The 16,299-nt window shown below is 40.4% G+C and overlaps 1 protein-coding gene across 4 annotated transcripts in view; it reads right to left on the bottom strand.

Moving 5' to 3' along the window:
* tnksa (tankyrase, TRF1-interacting ankyrin-related ADP-ribose polymerase a) overlaps positions 1 to 16,299 on the bottom strand; it is a 102,797-nt gene that overhangs the window by 53,013 nt on the left and 33,485 nt on the right. For all 4 annotated transcript variants that reach the window (XM_089124018.1, XM_039688086.2, XM_039688087.2 and 1 more), the window contains one exon: positions 134 to 170. In XM_089124018.1, coding sequence (XP_088980144.1) covers positions 134 to 170 — 37 coding nt within the window. The remainder of the gene's footprint in view (positions 1 to 133; positions 171 to 16,299) is intronic.

Raw genomic sequence — 16,299 nt, 5'->3', positions numbered from 1 at the left:
AATTCATATCCATGTGCACAGACAAAAGAAAAACAGTGTCTATGGAAACAGCAAGGGAGGGAGGGAGGAAGAGGACGGAATCATGCGAGAGAGGGAAATGACATGAGGAAAGGTTGAGAAGGCATATACTCACCTCGCAGCTTCCAAGAGTTCGTCCTTCTTGTATTCACCTAAGTGATTACAAAATATCATGGTGTCAGAGGCAAATAGGATGAAGGACGTACAGCAGCAGCAAGAAGCCAGAGTAACTAAGGAGCAGCGGACCGCCGGCAGCCCCACACAGACAACTCAAACACACACGCGCACAGGCATCAGTGCACCAATGCTGCCTTGCTTTTCTCTCGTTCTCTGCCTGTCTCTCTCTTCTGGTGGCGGCGTCGCCGAACGCCAACCCCTCTTGCCTGATGAAACCGTGACGTTGAGCAGATTGTGGACGCGGCATCGGCAGTGTCTAGGATACGGTGGACGAACTGACGCATACCCCTGCTCACTCCACAAATTAAATGGCTCTCTTTCTCAGGCAGACAGACAGCACACACATATACAAACACACACACACCCTCCCCTTGTATACAGTGAGCCCGCTACTTCCCCTCCACTGTCAATTTTATGTTTGTATAGGAGGAGCCATTGACGTGATAACACAAGATAAGAGAAGGGGGGAAATATGTAATAAACAAATGTCACCCGCCCCGCTCTCTCCACCCTACCTACAATACCCAGCCTCTCAACCAATCGGAGAGAACCAACTAATTCAGCTGTGATTCCTCCCCACCCCCACATGTGCTTGCTCTTTCCACAGAGGCTTGTGGAGACAAGAGAAGTGAGGAATAAGGGGGGGGAGGATACAAAAAGACAGGGCGATAGAGGGAGGGAGAGGAAAAAGCAGCAGAAAGGCATGTGAAAATGTTGTGGAGAGATGAATATCATGACATATGGGCTGAACAACAAAATGACTAAAACAAAACGCTAGGTCTTGTTTGGCGATGTGGCAGTCGCACACAAAAGGGAAGGATGGCAATAAAACCGAAAAAGGCATCCCTAGAAGCTTCATGCGCTCGGCAGGCCATTGGTTGCGTTCTCTCACAGAGAGGGCGGCCAACCTCCAACTGACGTCCCCCCTACGGAGAGATCCTAATGGCGCGCAGCGCACAAAACACAAAAACAAATACTCAAAGTCGAAAATTATGATTTTGCAAATGGTATGCCAGAAATATTCTTAATGTCCATTAAACTGTATTTTGCATAGTTTTTATAAACATTTTTGTTGGTATTTTGACCATGGATCCTGCTCACACATAACCTCTAAACTAAAAAAATATATATAGTGTCACTCTGTAAAACTGTGACGAAGACAGATACATTAGGATTTTGTTCCTCATACATTTGTTTTTGTGGTTAAATGACGAATTATGTTAATTCATGATATTTAATACAACACTTTTACAATATTTTTTGATATGTTAAATGTTCTTTCCACAATTATATATTTCAAGTTGTACACATTTGTATTAATGGGTAATAGGCCCTATGGACGATCGCCCGTGCACGATATGCACATCCGGTGCTGCGTCAAAAGCCAGTTTTGCATTATAGGTGGAGATAGTGGCAAATTACACTTGCTGTTTACAAAAACTTCCTGTGGTTAACGTGAATGATGTTAACAACACTGTGAGGCAGTTAGCGGTCACACATAAGAGTAAAAAAGAGAAGGGCTTATATATTTCAAGCTACATCGACAACTTTGAGGGTGAGTATTCTCTCATATCATGCGAAATCCGACTAGCGAATCAGTTTCTAAAATCGTTGTCACTGTTTCTGAGAAAATTAATTTTATTAAAGTTTTGCTGCTATACACTTTGCCTGCAGAACGTGCTATGCAGAAGTAAAGAAGCTGGCTGAGATCCTATCGGATATACGTCAGCACAGCAGGGTTCATGCATAGAACCTATTAATGGGTTAATTGCTAGTTCACAATAACTAATGTATAGCATAGTTGTCAAAAACAGAACTTACTTATTTTAGAAGTAAAATAACGAGTGTTGCTTCTTTCACTTGGTCCTTCATGAGTGCGACCAAAGGAGAAACCACAACGACCACATGCTTTTCATTACGTCCCATCTTCTTAACTTAAGGCGGGCGTACACGGTACGAATTCTGATGGTCGGAAGATCGTATGTCCAGGCACACGTTACGAGTGAGTTTATCCAAAAATCGTACGGAGGCAGTGATATACGGCACGATTTTACGACCTGCTAAATTCCGAAGAAATCGCACGAAGTTCCGCCCTAAAAACTCGAATAACTGCATATAAAATATTGATTCAAGCCGTGATTATTTTTCTATATGCTCGTTTTCAGCACCGGGAAAAGGACGTCCGGTCACCCTTGTGTGTGTGTGTGTGTGTGAATGAGTTAAAAAACGTAGTTACGGTTGGCTACACATTCATAAATAAAATTTCAAGCTCTCTTTAATTAGCCGTTTAATCCACCTCATGTGTGAGAGTTTGCAATTCATTTTGCTGCGAGAAGCTATCGCCGTGAACGGGGATTGAGTGAGCTTGAGCGCGTTGAGAGTGAGGGCGCGGGTGCCAGATCCCGTGTTGTCAGATCCACATTATGGAAAGGTGACAGTATCTGGACTCGTTTTTTGGATTAATGTCACACTTTAGGAAGTTATTAAAGTGGTTCCTAATATATTTATCTTATTTTCAAAACACAAGCTTTGAACTTATTTTGGATATTTATATAATTTCTTTGTTTTTGTTAGTTTTTGCTTGTTTTTCGTAGCAATATCTGGCAACATTGTTCTGTCGGCATTAATAAAAAAAGCTTAGGCTGCAGACAAACTGTAATTGCTTTTAGGAACATGCAAACGTAATGATCATCGTAATGTGAGAATCTGTAAGAAATGTATAGCACTATCAAAAACAATATCATAGCCTACAGTTGTTTCAGAATGAAATATGCCAAATACTGGCCAGTAGGAACACAGCAGATGCTGTTTAGTTAACCTTTCACAAAGTCATCATGAAAACATTAATTAAAGCAGTGTTTCTAGTAGTCCACACCATTTTCGTCTTTCTTCTCTGGATTTCCTAAGCTGCTGATTGGTCAAATTCAGATAGATTGACAAATCGGCTCATTCAACCGCATACACCTCACGAATGCAAGCCGACAGCTCCCGAACTTTTTCGACATGCTTAAAAATTATCGGAAGGTCGAGAGGTGCTCGGCTCAGCTCGTATCTTCCTCGCACACGATACGAGCCGCGACATGCGAGCATAACCGATTTACACGCGATTTCCCCCGAGTGAAAAAAATCATCGGCGAGCTCGTAAAACAGCAAAAAATCGCACCGTGTACGCCCGCCTTTAGCGACCGTCAGAACCAGCTGATAAGTTACACTTTTGCCGAATATCTTTCCGATCGACAAATGCCTTGATTGCAGTTTTCTGTTTGTCTATTAAAATTAATGCGCTGTCGATTAATTTTAAAAACAGACGCGACAGCAAAATCTATACATCTCAATTCTCCAGCTGCAGTCATCTCTGAGGGAAACCAGTTAGCGCTCTTTGATAACGTGATGATTACGTCCCTGCAGATCATCGGTCCATCATCGTATAAAGCCCGCCCTGGCAATCTGATTGGCCCGATAATTTTTTGCCTGATCATAATTACTCCTCAATGGATCGAGTCTAGACCGAACTTCCCGACCAAAAGATGTTGTGGGCGGAGTTTGGGCTGGCATCCAGGCTATGTATTTACTGTTTGGCAAGTGTTAATTCTAGACCCCGGGTGGAGGAGAAGGTGGCTAGTTGCCCCAGAAAAAAACAGTTCTAAATGCCATTTTGGTGTCTGACTGTTGGCTGGCGCAAATCAATCCCAAACCCGGAGATAGACTAAACGACCCGAGTTATAGAGTGTGTTTATTGGATATCAAAAATTCCACTGTGTTACAATCTAAAGCATGGCATGAGAGATGGAGACAACAATGTTTGACGATGGCAAAATGATCCAGGAGTGAAATCTTGTCACGTCCTGGTCTGGTCTTGAGTTTTTCTTGCTTAGTCATTATTAAACCACTGAATGTCCCTGGGACAAATCAATTTCAGAGCACTAAACGACATTATTGACAGAAAGGAGAGCTTTAAGAAAAGGAGAAAGAAAAGAAAACACCACAGATGGTGAGGCAAAAAAAAATTTCACGACACTGCCAAGTTTAGCAATCTTTCATAACAGCATCAGAGACACTATTAGTCTAGTCGAACTGTTGCAGTCAGATGCTGTCTCTGCATGAAAAGTATGTGTGACGCCTGTCTTTACCCAGAAAGCTAAACGAAAAAAAATATCTAGATTGATTTATACATTATTGTGAAGTACATGCAAGTAGTGCAAAACTCACCAGCACGACATTGGGTGTTGGACTGACTTTTTCAGTATATCAGTTGCTTGTATTTCAGTATATATTTTGTGTGGGTGCGTGTGTGAGAACAGCAACTGAAAGTAAACATGTGCAGCCTGAGGACAAATGACCTGCCTTTGATTTTCGGGCCGACACACTGATAAAGTGCACTTGGCAAACTGATAGAGTGCACTTCAGTCTCTTGCTGTGAAGAGAGTTGTTTGTGTGGCGCACAACTGTGAGTGAGGAAAGGTTAGGGGGAATTGGCACGCGTGGTCAGGGCGACTGGACCCCTGCCTAGCTGGCTAAAAGAAAGAGGTTTGAACAGGACGGGTTGTTGTTGGTGTTGCATCGAAAAGGTGTTCTCCACGTAATCCAAGGGCTGTTTAACAGACACACTTCTGCTAAAATATGATGGGAAACAAAGGACAAATCCTGTTTGCTGCACCACACAATTTCCTTTCTGGAGCCAAAATTAACATTGGGAGATTAGCTTAATTTCCGCTTCCTACACCGTGTTTGTCAGCAGCACACGTGTTTTATAACATTGAAGAGTCTTAAAACCTCATTTCAATCTTAAATGATTTTCTGAATGTTCGTGTCATGTTTTTAGCTGTTATAGTAGGCTATTCAAAAAGATACACCTCTGTTCATGGAGTCATTAAGACCCGTTTAGCGTCCGCATGAAACTTAGCAAAAAGATTCAGTCTAGATATGCCATATCCAGTTATCGAAACAGCAACCACATTTAGAACAAATTTGCAACAATAAATATAAGCTATATTAATTATTTCTGCCGCATTAATCCATGAAATTAATTCCGCCCACTTCATTATTCAAAGGCAACACTGAACGAGCCACTGAACTAACACATTTGTATAAACATATTGTCAGACAAAGATGCGGCTGAAATTTCCCCTCAACATTTTTTTTCCCCGCTCAAAATTTGCATTGCATTGATTTTTTTTCTCAATTCATCACATTCTAACAAGCTTTTGAGCTGTAAAAAAGTGGTGAAATTAACATATTTTTACAAAGTAGCTGATATTCAGCAGCAAGAGTCTTATGGGAAAAGTCTGTGGCACTCTGCAACCCATTGAAGGGCTTCATGCTTAATTTCAACTGAAGGGAAAGAGAGGGAGACTGGAAAAAGATATCTTACAAAGAAAGCACAATTAACTAAATAAATCTAATTTATAACAATCAATCTAAATATAGCCATAATATTATCCTTTATTCCTTTCCATGAGTATCTACACTATATGATGTGATAAGCATCCACAGCTTTGCACTAACCAGCAAAGTTCCAATTATCTGGCAAAAATGTGCAGCTCAGTCCCAATGGTTATTTGAGGAAACAATGTTCACCTTCTGTTAATATAGCTCATGGCCCACAACTCTAAGCAAGACCCGAGTGCACTACCACATACCTGAAAGCAAAAGACTGATGATGCCTCTGACAAGACCTGCAACTCAAATTATTGCTTTGTGGGCTGCAATTTATATAAACACGGCGAAAACTACCTTTCGGTTTTGGATCAGTGACTCCAAATGGAAAGTTCTTGGGACTAGGCATTAAAAGATCAGAGCCCTGAGACACGGTCACAGTTTACTGATGGCAAAGTGGATCCCTTCTGCCAAATGGAGAGCTGGGAATTGGAACCTAAGCCACGGAAAACAATCCAGCTGAGCCCTTGCCTCTCCTCTGGCTACACCGGAGAATTTAGTTGTCAATCAAAAGCTTGGCATACCCTGAATGAGCCATTAAAGAGAAAAATGTTTTAGGGTTTGAGCCATAAGGTATCACTCTCATTCAGTCAGGACATCAATTTCACGTCCTCAATACCAGAAAAAAAGCATTAAATATAACCATAATTCCAAAATACTGCTTCTATGGTAGCCTATGGCTTAATACAGTAAATAAGTAGCACAGAAGCTAATAAGCTAAATCACAGAAAGTGTGTTTCTCAGACATCAAGAACCCTAAAGGATTTTACTAGGACAAGCAAAGCTTGGAAAGAATCTTAAAAAGTGTTTCCCCATATTGGGGTATAAATTGTTACCTGTAACATATGTTGATGTTGTTCAATGCATAACAACTGAGGTGTCCTGAAGTCCAATTAGGGCAAGTCAGTTTACTTGGCGGCCATCATGGAAACACCCTCATCTATGTCAAATAAATGCTGTTCTTTTTGAACCGTCAATTCATCAAGAATCCCAATAAATAGTTTTTACGGTTTCCAAAAAATGGTTTAGCAGCACAACTGTTCTCAAGTTGGATGATAATAAGAATGATTTCTCAAGGATCATGCGAATGCGATTCAGATGACTGATGAAAATTCAGCTCCGCCATCACAGGAATAAATTACATTTCAAAATATATTCAAATAGAAAACAGTTATTTTAAATTGCAATATTTTTTTATCTAATAAATGAAGACTAGATGAGGCATTCAAAAATATGAAAAAAATCTTACATAAAATTATATGATTCACATACTCTAAATAAATACACTACAAATGTTCAACACTAGAATATATGCATTGAGCAGCATACATCGATAAGGGTGTTGGTAGATTTTGGAACGGGCACAAGAGAGAACTAACACTGTTAATAAGACCATTTTCCTCCATCACAGCTGGATACCCACAGCAGGAACCATTCATTTCACAGCAAGACGACAATTAGAGATAGCTGTCTATCCTGGCAAAAAAAAAAAAAAAAAACATTTTGGTCACATATGTTCCTGAAATTTAACCTCTGCGACCTAAAAATAAAAATTTGGGAGCATTTAAGCAAATAATGGTTGTGATGCAACCTGTTTTCATTTCTCTACAAAACATTCGCAATTAACTGCGCGTGTGTGTGTACCTAAGTGCACTGATGCGTGGTGGCCGGACCATCATTCGATCCAATGTTACATAACCAATCAAACTTCATCCTTACGTTCTTAACTTTAAAGCAGATTTTAGATTGGTTAATATTAGCCGTCAATCACTTCCACTCCCTTTCCCTGCGCTCCATTGTCCAGTGACAGGGAGCTGACTACCGCACGAAATTTAAAAGGCTGAATGAGAGAGAAGATGAAATGAAGTTGAACAGTGACAGATATCTTTTGTAAGCCCTCACCTAAAGTCAAAAATAATCCTGGAGTTGTGCTGTGGTTAATGTGGATCCACCAGCTGAAAAGAAATCGTAAAACTTTCGGAGAGAGCGGCTAAAAGACTTTGAGTGGTTCCGCTATGATGATGGTTCAAATGCATTGCATTCACTGTAAAGCCTATGGGACAGAGTTTGCAGGTAACACAGCGTTCGCAACTGAATCAATACATTTTAAGCACAAGAGCTTGGTTAAACTTGGACAGAGTGCCAAGCACAAAAAAATGCAGGGACAAGTGTGTGAAAAACAAATCAGGTTCTCGAGTTTAATTATTAAGGCTTTTAAGCTTGTCCGTCCCCCCCGGCAACTCACTCCAGTGCACCACCTTGAGCGTCCATGTTGACAGAACATGACAACGACTATTTGACAACCCAATCGTTCGCGTTCCCAGGTTTTCGGCACAAGTGTAACGAGGTTCAAGATGTTGTGGGAAGGAGGAGGCGGGAACCGACGAACGTTCAACAAGTTTAATAAATAAATAAACAAATACAAAAATGAAAATATAAGCCAGCAGACCCTCAAGGTCAACTGTTGGCCACACAAAACAGAAACAAAACAAAACATAAAATCAGGCCTATTCCTCTCTCGATCTCCACTGTCGTCGCTCCTTTCCGTGGAGATACGAGACCGGTGCGTTGTGCAGGTGTCGCTCATCTCTCATCAATAATCACACCGCTCTCTCACGGCCCTTGGCCTCATCCTGCTCACCACAGTGTTGTTTTAATATATATATATATATATATATATATATATATATAATTTGTAGTTGTGGTGCTCCTTAACTTTTGGTGGGTGCTCCTAAATTTTTGCTGGTGCTCCTAACTTTTTGAATACCAAGTAAAAAAAAAAAAAGTAATTTTTGAGTCCAATAGATAGAACTTTATGGTTTTGCCATTGCATCACTGCCAAAGACTCAAGCCAGGCCAATCATAAGAATGTAAACCTCTCCAGAGATCATCAAACAACAGGAGTAAATCAGGACGTGCCGTGACCCCCACTCTTCTCCAGTTGTTTTATCCTGCATCTGGAGAGTTGGATAACTAAGCTCATTATTTCGGTTTCTCTTCTCCCCGTGTCTTCTGTATTTCTGCCTAGAGTTTTATTACAGGCCCACTCAGCCATGTATAAAACCAGGCAATTACAGCTCAGTGATAATAGCAACCAGGGCAAAAGATAGCCTAGGAAGATGAATCGCTTTCTTCTCCTTCATGGAAGAGGAAAACATCAGCTAGACCAATTGCCAATGTGTCTGATCTCCCAATGATTTTCATTGTCAGGCTTTCTGTGACATTATCAGTGTGGGCTGATTTGTCATTTCAGGAAAGACGCTGCAAAATAGTTGCACCCATCACTGAGTGTTTATGCCACAAATGAAAGGAAAAGGTGACAGCCAACGGTGCAGAACGGAATTTGCATGTTCTCATGGTAACCCTCCTGAGAGACGCTCTGAAGGATAAAGACAAATGAAAACTTGGGAGGGAGGATCTCAGGGTTGAGCGAATTCATCAGGGAGCCGATCGAAAGGCAGCACACTACGGTAATCAATGAGCTGTCAGGGATGCAGGGCAGGGTTGTCACAGAGTGGAGAACAAAGTGATGGTGCTCTTGCTGGGCCATGAGCATCTAACAGTGAAAATGGGTGGCCCTTAAAATATATCCAATTGGAAAGTCAATTAGCCAGTTTATCTTCTGGCTCTTTCAAATGCACTCTCACATAAGTAAAAACTAATCGAACTATGGCCAAAACATACACAGTGATCATAATTATGGTCCATAAGAATAGACACAATTGTGATGAACAGATTTAAATTAGGCCTTTATCAAATATGGTAACATGAAAGCTTAAATGTGCTTGCTTGTCATTCAACATTCCATTTATGATTTTGATGAGCTCTATTGTCTCAACACACTTGGATTAAAACGCTTAATTCATATGTAGTAGCCTACTTTTACCAAATGTCTTTACAAAAGTGGACTTTATTGGCTGGATGGTTCATATGTGTTCCGAAGATGGGTTTGTAGCAACATGAGGGTGAGTAAATGATGACAGATTTTTTTATTTTGAGTGAACTTTATTATTAAGCCTCTTATTAGATAGTAAAAGTTCAAATTTACAAGAAACTGTCAGACAGAAAGAAAAGACATTGAATCAGACACAATTCATGTCGGACTTGAACCTTTTTTTACGAAATAGACAAACAAATAGTTTTGTGATTGAGCATCCCAGACCCTGAATAAGACCCTGAATCATCTGCATATTGGATTATATGCATTTCTGGGGTCTGAAAACCTGTTAAACCACATGCTACTGGGTTAAATATCAAATAAAGTGCATCAGGCTTCTTTTTTTTTTTACTATAGATCATAGGATGTGGGAGGTTCCTGGTGCCATACACAGTCACAGATGTATCCGCTCCACTTCTGGTGTAATATACTTTCGCTGTGGGCATGCAAAAGGGATTATGTTCCTGCCGCAATAAGAGGTTTATCCTCCTCATACTCGATATAAGAAAGGACTTAGTGAGAAACCCACCAAATGAGGAATAAAGCAATAGGGGAGGGTGGAAGGAAGGAGCAGAAAATCTTTTTTTAATAAAATGGGTCATTAAAAAAAAACATCACACCAACACTTTGACGTCGTCATTGCATTTCAATTGATTTCCATGAACAAATGCACAAACGACTTCAAAGATAATTTGTCGGAGACGCTCTGAAAGGCAAAGTGAGCTATGACCTTTTCAGCTTAAAACCCCTTTGCTGCCAATTCCATTCAGAGCCGACTCTCTCAGACGTTCTCTTCGTTTGCGTGGCCCCCGCTTCTTCTGACAGGTTTTAGGTTGTTTACTGCTGACTGCTTTGTGTGCGGTGTACGAAGGCGATCTGGCCCTGACACCGCAGGCATCCTGAGCCGTGGGCACAGAGGGCCTATTTAACATTTCTGGCTTTAAGGAGCCTCCCTGCATAACCCTAGCTCAACTATGCGCACCACGCTGCTTGCTAATCTGTTCATTGCTCCTAAGAACTGTCAGGGAAGCCAACAGCACCTGCCCGGAAACAGGCAGCTTTCCCAGAAAAACCAATACGTGTCCGGCACCCTTAAATACGCTGTGGCTCCTGCCGCAGACTCTGTGTATGTGAGTGTCTGAGGCAACAGGCAAGCATTGGCTGAAGAGACTGAACCAGCACCTCCCTCTGGGAGCTAATCATAATAACAATGTGAACACTTACTGGTCTATGCCTTCCTTAAGAGATGCCATTTGTATGCAGGACTAGAAGCATTTCATTTAAGGCTTTGCATTCAAGGCCTAAACACACACAAGCAAGGTGGTGAATTACGGTTTAAACATCTGTGCGTTGTCATTATATCTGTAGCCGCTATCCTGACACCTTCCTAATAGATTTCACTGAAAAAAGGACTAACGAAAGCAAACTGATAGGAACCAGGAGGATACAATTTGTGAGCATGTTGTCTAAGCTTTTTGTTTTGTCAGCCTGATATTTGCCCAAAAGCTCACGCTGAGACTCACCCACAGGGGGGCAGTGTGAGTCCCACGACACACGTCTCTGCCACACTTGTACTCTTTAAATCTCTAATTTTACATAGACACAAGTGGGCAAAAACACACAGCATTCCCACTGGTTCTTTCTGTAAACACTGCAAGAACCTGATCTCAGATCACTGGGTAATTAGCTGCTATGCTGCTAGAACTTGGAAAGACTTTCAAATAAAAAACAAATCAAAGTCTATGTAAAATCACAGTCTGACATTAAACTTTTTTTTTCCTTATGCAAGCTAAGAAATACTGCAGTATATCGGTTGAGGTAATGTGAACTGACAGCCTGGGCTCTTTACGTTAATGATATCCTCGTGGATCTATATCTGACCTTGGCTAATCTGGACATCAAATGAGGTCTGCGCTACACAAGCATGTACTGTCAGGATCAATAAGACTTTGCACGTATATAAGCCTAAAGTGGGCTAATCTAGCAGGAATCTGCAAGAAGAGGAAGATAAAAGACTGTAGTACAAGAAATCCAGGTATAGAACCAAATCTGATACGTGGAAAAATATGAGTGGAAATCATTAAGCACCTCAAGACATGTCCATTTTTCCAGCAACAGCACAGAGGTGGTCATGCATAAAATCTGTACTGAAATACTATATGTCGGCACTCCGAACATTTGTTATATAAAGGTCTTGGAAACATTGTAATATACCTTAAAGGGATACTTCACCTCTGGAAAGATGAATGTGTATATAAAATGGGTCATTTATGTAAAAGAAATGTGATATCACTTTTGAATTTGGAGATTTCTAGACTGAGAAAAGCCAGAAAATGTATTTTTGGTTAATGTGGATGAAAGACAACAACTTCCAGAATGCACTTGCTTTGCTGCACTAGGAGGCCACGCCTACCGGTAACAGAGCGCAGTGGTTAAACAAGTCTAGGCTACTAGTTAGTCTCTGTGATGAGTCTGGCTGCAAATGTGTTACGAGAACACCCAAAATGTCCGGGATTCCGACATTCCGGGAGTCCGGAAAAAAATGTGATCAAAGTTTTTCATGCATATTCAAGCAAAAGATATTTTGTCTATATTTAGGATAAATAGAGGATCAGTCAGCCATTATATTTAAAAAAATAAATAATGTATTTCCATCATAGAATACAGAATACTAATAAATATTAAATACAATGAATATTTATAAATTTGATGTGATGGCAATGATCATAAGATCATATATACAAATAGTTTTGTATACATGATCGAATCTTATATGATAGAATTTTGCATATTTGGGTCAGTTCAATGTATTAACTTTTCTCCAACTCCTTGCAGAGAAGATGTCATTGCAGGGCTCTTTTACACTTCAGCTAGAAATATAAAGATAGACAATGAACAAATCTTTGCCTGCTTGATGATCTTAATAGGAACAGCAAAAATTGCAACTCAGAGACTCATTACACACCAGTCTGGCCCAGTAAGACAGACAGAGGGGCTGATTACACTGATTTAACAGCCCAGGGTCCAGTGAAGAGGATTGATCAGCTCTATACACCCACAAGCAAGCTCTGACCATTAAGCTAAGTAATTAATTGAAGTTAATGTTGCTTCAGATATTCCTCTTTGTAAAATGGCTCTGTGAACTCCCATTATCGAAGCTCATCTGGGTGCTTTATCAGCAAAAATTAATGAGTTCTCCTCTTTTTTTTCCCTAAAGAGAGCCACAGGAAATGTGTTTTTTAATCAAAGAAAATCTAACAGCTGTAAAACACTAGAGAAACAAAAATTGTATAAATGGAGCTGGGAGAGTATATTTAGACATGATCAGAGTATAAAGAAAATTGAGAAAGAAGTGATTGAGCAGCGAGAACATCATGCTAAACACATACTGACATGCATTATCTCGTTAAGTGCATTCCAATTATACGTTTTATTCGTAGATGCGGTTCCTGGCAGTCAAACCTTAACCTTAATCAAACCTTAGTGTTCCCAGCACCTTGCTCTACCTGTTAAGCTAGAAAACACAACTCTATACAATTCTGCTTTTAGCTTAGATCATCCCTAGAGGTCGAATAAAATTCAGATCACTGAAATGTTCAGGTCTTCGCACAAAGCATCTAATGAAAGTGAGGTGGCTGTAAGCTGCATACAAAACAAGGTCTTTGCATTGCCTTAAGAGCACTGAAGGGGAAAAAAAGGTACACAAGAAAAATAATAAATTACATTTGGATTTCAGTCCATGTGAGGAGCTTAGCGGCTGGGCTTCTGGGTGCTCTGTATACTGCAGACAGGAGCGGATAATTCGGGAGAGCATTAATTATTCAGAGATAAACAGAGACTCCCTTGATCTGAAGCTCCACAGGTGGGCTGAAAAAAGATCTCACGCTGGTCCTTGAGCTCATGGGTAAAAATGGCCTCAGATCAATGAAATATGTCTCAGTCTGAAATACACACCAAATTCCCAAGTTACAAACATTTCAGATGAAGGAACTGGAGTCTACTCACCAGAGCCTAGGGTTCCAGAACCATTTCAAACCATTCAGAACGGTTCATGTCCGTTAACGTAAATAAATGAAGGGGAATTCTTCTGCCAATAAAGACCAACATACTAAAATACTCATCAGTAACATGCAACAGAAGGAAACAAGGAGCAAATAAAATAAATAAATAAATAAACATTACAGTTTACAAGTAGGCCTAGAGCAGGGGTGACCAATCCTGCAGAAATCAGATCCAACCCCAACTAAACATCCGAATCAGCTAATCAAGGTCTTACTAGGCATACTGGAAACTTCCAGACAGGTGTGTTGAAGCAAGCTGGAGCTAAACTCTGCAGGACCAAGTTTGGACACACAAGTGGTCACGATTTACAGTTTTTAATATGCTGTAACCAAACAGAACCTGAAAGGTCTTTGCATCAGACGCTCATGGGGGATAAAAAGGATTATCTGACCCACCCAGCAGGGCACAGGCTATGGATCAATTGCTAGGACTGAGAAGAGACAAAGTAAATCTTAAAAATAAAACTGTAGCCAGTTTTATTTTCCTGCTTAAATCCTGGCAGGTAGAGGCAAGATATTATACTAAATAGATTAAGCAAACAACCCTTTTTTACGTTTGTGCTAAGAGCACTTCAAGATGTTTGCATTACAGATTTTTCTTGTGTTGTAATGCATCAGAGGGCTCTTAAAACAGCTTGAGGCATTTTCAATTCAAATTGGGAAAAATATGTTCATAACAACATGATGGCAGAGGCAAAAGAAGAAACTCAAAGTCTAGAAAAAGGGGCAATATATAAACGAAAAACAATCAAACAATCAAACCTTGGATTTTAAATGTGGAGCTGAAGAGAGCTGGATGGAGTTTAAAGAACTTTGGTGAGAAAATAAAGATGGAGATTAGTTCTGTTCTCTCTTGAAAAACAAAGAAATAACTGATGTCCGTATTTTCAACGGGAAAAAGGTAAAGTTGGGTGATATGACCAAAACAATATACATAAATCAAAATATAGCTATTTTGCAGGAATTGCATTATATACTACACAATCAAGTGGTAATTCCTATTTATGCAGCTGTATCTCTATTTGATTATTTTTGGAACTTGGATGCATACCAAAAGGTATGATTATTTATAATAATAAAAAAAAAATGAACAAGTCTGGCATCAGCTTCATATTATATAACACAAGTTAAAACCAGAAAACATACATTTGAAAAATGTTTAAATGAGCTGTCGTTAAAAAAGAAAAACGAAAACTGTCTGAGGCATATCTGCGATTGCAATGCTCCATCGTCATACCACTCAGCCCTACCTGGTGAACCTCACCTGAGAGCAGTGGACCAAATATGATGTCCTGACAAGCTGTAAAAATGGCTGAGGCTGTTTACCTGATGCCAAGCAGCAGTTCAAGTCCAGCCATCTGTCCTCTCCAAGTGGAGACCAGGCTGGATGTCAAGACATCATGCAAAGAGCCAGAAGGTTCTCAAAGACAAAATAAAGCAGTGGTGCAGAACTAGGCTTATTTCTGCTTTATTGTGTTCTGTATTCTTACTCGGATCCTGAGTAATGAGCAGTCAAGCTGTCTGCTGTGAGATAGGTGGACGGATAATTATGTGACAGTGCATCTATCCCTCTGTTGTATAGGGAGGGGAATTGACATGAAATACTTCTGAGAAGCTGACAAATCCTGCAGTGTGACATGATATACAACAGCATTTGGTAATTAAATCCTTACATTTTTCTCAGTATAGTATCATTTAAATTAACAGGTTATGGTAAAAGGTTTTTAAAAAAGCAAAGGAAAAAAAATTAAAGACGAGCCTCAGAATTCCTCAGAAGGTCCAAGAAATTTCCTTTATCTGGTGTAGGCCTAGTACTTTTTTTACCCATATCTGCACTACCGTTCAACACTTTCGCTCTAGAATGCTTGTTTTTCAGCGGGAATGCAGTTCAAAACAACACCGATTTGACCAATTGCATTTAGGCTAATATTTCAACCAGCACAGTTATTGTGATGTAGGCTGCACACAAATGAATGTTAATTAAAGACCAAGGCTAGCAAATGTCTCCTATAAGCTGCATGTTGAAATTAGACTAGCACTTAAAGCAACAGCAAGGGACTTTTCCTCTGTGGTCACCCTACAGGTTGGAAGCGGAACTGTCCATTACCGCTGTCATAAATATTTTAGCCTACCGCAGCCTACTGTTGCACACACATGCTCGCTGTTTAGTGAGGGGGGTCGACTAGCTTTCGTGAGGTCTCTCGCTCTCTCCCTGTCTGCCGTGCACACGCTATGTGTATGTATGTTATGCACGCATTATGTTCTGTCTCGCATGCGCGCTCTAGATTCCAGGAGATTTTAACTAGACTCCCGGAACTTCTGGGAGACTTAGGATGTCTGCAAAGGCAACAGACAATCTGCAAAGGACACAAATAATGTGAGTGTGCAAACCGATGCGAAAACGCCAGGCGTAAAAGCATCATTTAAAAGAAAACGGTTCGTTGTTTTATTAGTCTGACACGTCGCGTCAAAAACTATCCAACCAATGAAATTGGCGCTTTTGCTCACGTATTACAGTAAAACAGTTACAGTTACATTAAAACCCAACTTGGGGGCGCTCAAACACAAAGCGGTCTTGCCGAGCACACATACGTAACAGAGAAGAAGATCTACGCCAAGTAGCATCGCCGTGTACACTGCCAGGAAGAAATAAGAACATAAAGAACTATA

Source organism: Pimephales promelas, chromosome 19, assembly GCF_988280905.1.
Source record: "Pimephales promelas chromosome 19, fPimPro1.hap1.1, whole genome shotgun sequence".
Lineage (NCBI taxonomy): Eukaryota > Metazoa > Chordata > Actinopteri > Cypriniformes > Leuciscidae > Pimephales > Pimephales promelas.
This window is presented reverse-complemented; position numbering and strand designations above follow the sequence as displayed.